At 24.3% G+C, this 6004-nt stretch overlaps 1 protein-coding gene across 1 annotated transcript; it reads left to right on the top strand.

Moving 5' to 3' along the window:
• Positions 1-1218: 1218 nt before the first annotated feature.
• On the top strand, positions 1219-2893 carry LOC107644249 (uncharacterized). The gene is made up of 3 exons (XM_016348064.3): positions 1219-1288; positions 1380-1458; positions 2139-2893. Exons 1-3 carry the CDS (start codon positions 1283-1285, stop codon positions 2708-2710), a joined length of 657 nt encoding a protein of 218 aa, XP_016203550.1. The 5' UTR covers positions 1219-1282; the 3' UTR covers positions 2711-2893.
• The last annotated feature ends 3111 nt before the right edge of the window (positions 2894-6004 follow it).

Below are 6004 nucleotides of genomic sequence, written 5' to 3'. Positions count from 1 at the left end.
TACTATTTTTCATAAGTCAAAAACTCAAAAAGTAACTTTTGAAACTTTTCAAACGGACTCTAAGAACAAAATTAAATGCAACTAAATTTTAAGTGTATTTTTCAAAAAAATTGTAAATGTTAAATAATAAGAAAAAATTTCACTCTCTTCTTCTAAGAGATGTTAAAATGACACTTTTCTCCCTTCTATTCGTAAAATATATATTCTTCTCCATTATAACTTTTAAAAAAAACCCTCCTCTTTATCTATTTTAAATTTTTGTGAAAACTAATGTTAACTTTATCCATTTTTTTAACAAAAAAAATATTTTTAACAAAAATATCCTTTAACGAAAATTTTATTTTTTTTGTCATTAAATTTTACTTACCAAAATACCCTTTAATAAATAATTTTTTTATTAATTAAATTCTATTTTTACCAAAGTATTTTGAAAAAAATTTAATAATTAAATTATTTTTTCTAAAGTATCCGTCAATAAATTTTTAATTATTAAATTATAGTTTTATCAAATTTTTTTTAACAATTAGTTTTATATTTTACTATTAATTTTTCGATATCAATATATATTATTTTAATATTAAATAAAAAAATATTACTACTGTTAATATGTATAACAATTAATATATATTGATATCAAAAAATAATCTTACCAATATTTTTTTATTCAATATTAAAATAATATATATTGATATCTGAAAATTAATAGTAAAATATAACTATAATTGTTAACGAAAATTTTGTTAAAATCACAATTTAGTAATTAAAAAATTATTAAAAAATATCTTAAAAAAAATAATTTAATTATTAATTTTTAAAAAAAATATTTTGATAAAAATATAATTTAATCAATAAAAAATAATTTATTAAAGAGTATTTTGGTAAACAAAATTTAATGACAAAAAGAATAAAATTTTTACTAAAGAATATTTTTATAAAAAATAATTGATAAAATTAATATGAGTTAACACAAAAAATTTAAAATAAATTAATTTTTTTTTAATTATAAAAGAAGAGAATATATATTTTACAAATAAAAAATTTTCTCTAATAACAATAATAGTAACATTTTTGTTAATAATATACGGGTCAGGTCTTGTATGGCTAGCGGGCGTTTGGAGATTGGAGTCAAAATGAAGAATGAAGGCATATAGCACATGATATCATATATCTACTTATCTATATATAAACAATTAAACATAACATAACCACTGCTCATCACTCAACTCCAAAGCATAGGACAAAACCGCCTTCAGTTTCTTTGGGATCACAACACCAACAAAGCATGAAGGTACGTACATCATCATCTTAATTAACCTCATATATATGCTTTATTCCGATAAGCTCTTCAAGAAATTAAATTAACATGCCAACTATTGCAGCAAAAACTTGTTATAAAGGTGGAAATGCATTGTGAAAAATGCAGAAACAAGGCGTTGACCATTGCTGCAGATGTCAAAGGTTACTATATATATATATCATGCCAATTCAATTCTCTCTCTCAATCTTTCTCTCTCTATATATATGTATGTATAAATTTACCTGTATATTTTTGTATATCACGAAGAGATGTATCATATAGAGTCAACAGTTCTTTGATGAATATTATTGGTTCATAATCATTTTAACAGATACTTTAACAGGATCCTGTAATACACCCCAAAAGTAACACAGATTAATTATTATATATTACTCTATAAGAATTGATGTTTGAAGTAATATTATTTGTTAAAAATATATATCATTGGACTTATTATAAGTAAATTTATATGAAAAGAAAAATACAGAAAGCCGTGATGATATGTATGTCAATCATTAGACAAATTTTATAATATTAATTAACTTTTAATTCTCGTAACAAGAAAATTTTAAAACTCTCTAAAAAGGAAAAAGCAACTGATATAAATCAATGGCTAAAAATTCAGGTGGAGTCATAAAGTTGATAGTTGAGATCAGTTAAATGATTTAAGTAATTTGACTAAATTTTATCTAAAGTGACTCTCAGTTATAACCTGAGTTTCTACCAAATCAATGTCTGATTATATATTTTTATATCAACAAAATAACTATATATTTTTGACGTTATTATTACGTGTATAAAATTATCATGATGATAAAATAAGATTACAAAATTAGCACAGGTGTAACTTCGGTGGCACTAGAAGGAGATGACAAAGACCAAGTAGTGGTTACCGGCAGCAATATCAACACGATTTGCCTTTTGAACCAGCTTAACAAGAAGTTCAAGCGTAGCGTGTCGATTCTCACAATAGAAGATTTGAAGAAAAAGGAGGAGGAAGACAAGAAGAAGAAAGAGGAAGAGAAGAAAAAGAAAGAAGAAGAAGAAAAGAAAAAGAAGGAAGAACTAGAGAAGGCATACGCCCTTTTGTGTCATGCATTGAATTGTTCTGGCAAGTGTGATCACTGCTCAAAGTGCGAGATGACGAAGTGTCAATGCAAGTGTGTCATTATTGCATGCTCAAAATGCAAGGGGAAGTGTGAAAAGTGTGACAAGTGTGAAGGCCCCAAATGCAAATGCAAGTGTGAGTTGGCATGTTCAAAGTGTGAAATCCCTAAGTGTGATGGAAAATGTTCTAAGCCTCTTCCACAACCATACTACATTAATTGCCCTCCATGGTACAATAATCCTCCACCTTACTACTACAATAGGGTTGTTTATGAATCAAACCCTGACAATTGCTCCATCATGTGATCAATTAATTCATAGTAAGATGTTCGGAATAATGTCCTCTGTTGATTGTCACAATTGTATTTAATTTGGTGTGTTCAATTTCGCATTGATAATATATCGTGTAATTTCCGGAATTGCTTTCCTATGCAAGTTTGTAATATGAGAATTTGGGATCAAATAAACTTCTCCATTTATCTTTCTCTACTCCAATACTTGTTTTCCCTTAAAGTACTAATTTAATTCGTAATAGAGATGAGGATGAAAATTGTGGTATAATTTTGAGGGCTTAAAATTTTACTACTTTAGAAGGACTAAATGAGTCAAATTAAACAATTTAGGACATCAATTTAATTATATTGATTGTCATGTTAGTGTTTAACGATCTGCGTTAATATTGTATTAGCAACGGTTGAAATTAGTGACTAACAAAAATTTATGAATTGAAATTTCAAATAACTATTTGGTATTTTTAAAAATAAAGAATTAATTTGATTTGCATTAAAAATTTTAATAATCAAATTGAACATTACCTTTTTGTTCCACAAGCTTTCTTGCATTTGAATCAATAATAGATTGTATGTCAGCCTAGTTATTTTTACATAAAATAAAGAGATTATATATATAATGTTTGCGTACTATAAAATTAATACAAAATAATAGCAGTATTCATATATATAGCACCCTAGGTAAGTTGAATTCTCAAAGGTCTTAATAATTCTCAATTGGCATGGATAACAGGTATGAATGATTGAGGTTCAACAACCGAGTAGTTACAAGAAATGTCGTAGTCCAGTTTTTCAAACCGCTCCTAATCTTTATATATATAATGAATAATGAATATAAGAACTTGTAATATCTGCTTGGAGTAAGAGGTTAGGCGAGATACGACTACAAAAACAATTCTTAATTAACCACATGCATTAGAAAAATAATGTCTATTAATTAGTAGTTACATATTCAGTAGCTGGTTCTTGTAACTCTTTCGTGACTGAGGAAAATACTCTGATTAGTTTCGATGATCTAATCTTTTGATCCCAAATCTCCGTTTAAGAAAACTTCTCCATAACAACAAGAGAAAGTATAAGACATTAATTATATTTTTAATTAGTTAATATTAACTAATTTTTTAAGAATTGTAATTTAAATTAAAAATTTAAAATTTAAAATTTAAGATAATAAAATAATTTTAAAAAAATTGATTGACGTTTGTTTGAAAAAAAAATAATTTCTAAATATTACTCTAATAACAATAATAAAAAAAAAGGAGTTCACAAATGTTCTCCTTTTGGCTCGAAAAAAACAACTCATATTACTGAATTGTAAAAAATTAATTCATAGTACTGTGCTACCGGCGGAACAGACATACGGAGCGAGTGGAGGTTTCGACCCCAACTTTTTTAAAAAAAATTAATAGTAATAAATTATTAAATACGATTTAATTTTTTTAAAATTTATTTAGTATTTAGTTTAATATAAATAAAAGTTCAATCTAACTTAAATATTAACTATTTCTAATATCTAAAAAGTAAGTAATAATATTAAAAAATTCTAAAAAGATATTATTATTAATATTTTTTAATTAAATAAAATTTCAAATTTCATAAAGTGGATTTTTTTTCTTCTTATGAGCATTCTTATTAATTCATTTGGTATTAATTCTCTCTGTTTCAATTACTACAACTGAGAGATCTTTTTTAACTATGAATATTGTGAAGAATAACTCAGAAACAAAATGAAAGATAAATTTCTTGCTAATTGTCTTTTAATTATATTAAAAAAATTACTGAAAAATTTGACACAAATTCTATTATCAGTAAATTTTATAATACGAAAAATCGACCACTTCATTAATAAAAAGTACATACATATTTTTTATACTTTAAAATATATTCTTTATTAGTATATTTTTGTAATATATTTTACATTATATAATTTTTTAAAATTATATATATATTATTATTCTCCGTGATAATATTTCTAGATTCATCGATATTGTCAAAATATTTGTGTTCATTTTTTTTTTCTGTCATGCACGTGAATTAGTACGGACCTTGATAAAAATATTTTCGTGCCGCGTATCAAGTGTAAGTGTGAAATTATTTTGTAAAACAAAGCGTAAGTGCTAAATTTAAGAAATTTGGTTATTCAAGTGTTTAGAGCAAATAGAGATTAAAACAAGTAACAACCAAATTTAGATTTTTTCTTCAATAGGAGGTTAACAACAATCACATCATGTTTCAAGTTAATTATGATCTTTTTTCCCAAACTTATTACTGGTCATATATGCGAGAACACCTATATTACGTATATATTAAAATTAATTATTAATATAAAATATATATTAAAAATAAATAAATTATATATATTTATACACAAATATTACATAATAACTAATTTTAATATATAAGTAATATTTTTATGTTTAAATTATGCATCATTCTTAAGTCATTGTCAAATTAATAATTCGTCACTCATAACATTGCCACATTAATTCACACTACTAATAAATTTTTTATTTAACTGTAAACAAGATAAAAATTAGATTTTTAAATTAAACAGCAATTATAAAGAAAAAAGTGAATTCTCCCTTTTTCTATCTCTCTCTTTAATAAAAAGATTCAGTTTAACGAATTTTCGCTACGAGAAAAATCACTTTTAGCAACTATTTATTTTATTTTTAGCGGCAATAAAAATAGCCGCTAATACATTTATCGACAATTATTAGACATTAGTCGTCTTGTGCTTTGTTGCTAAAAAGTTTTAGCAGCAATTATAACATTTGCCAGTAACGACCTTTTTAATAGCTGCAAAAAGTATATAATTTTTAGTAACCATTTTTTTGGCAATTTATATGGCCACCAAACGTAATTCTAAGATTGCAATATTATTCACTTTTAGTGGTCATTAATATTGCCGCCAAAACTCATTTTACCGGCAATTTATACAGCCACTAAAAATAATTCTAAAATCATATTCACTTTTAGTTGTCATTACTATTACCACTAAAAGCTTAAGACTTTTTTAATTATACTCATTTTTTTAGAAATAACAACCAATTCTTTTTCTAAAATTTCAAATTATTTTTATTGTACATAATATAAATATACTAAAACTAATTACTAAAAAATGAAATATTTCATTAAATTATAAATATTTATACACAAATTTTTCTTGAAAAATAAAAAGGCATAATACAAATTTAAACAATACAAATACTACAAGTTTATGTTACATCAATGATTGGTACATAACTAATGATCAAAAGTAAATGAGTATTTTATAAGCAGCAGTTATTACTTATTAATCTATAACACT

This window comes from Arachis ipaensis, chromosome B5 (genome assembly GCF_059453495.1).
Source record: "Arachis ipaensis isolate K30076 ecotype BB chromosome B5, ASM5945349v1, whole genome shotgun sequence".
NCBI lineage: Eukaryota > Viridiplantae > Streptophyta > Magnoliopsida > Fabales > Fabaceae > Arachis > Arachis ipaensis.
The sequence above is the reverse complement of the archived record's forward strand: the minus strand, read 5'-3'. Positions and strand labels throughout refer to the sequence as shown.

Coding starts and splice junctions, on each gene's coding strand:
- LOC107644249 (XM_016348064.3), top strand. Junction 1,459..2,138: donor CATTGCTGCAGATGTCAAAG/GTTACTATATAT, acceptor AAATTAGCACAG/GTGTAACTTCGGTGGCACTA.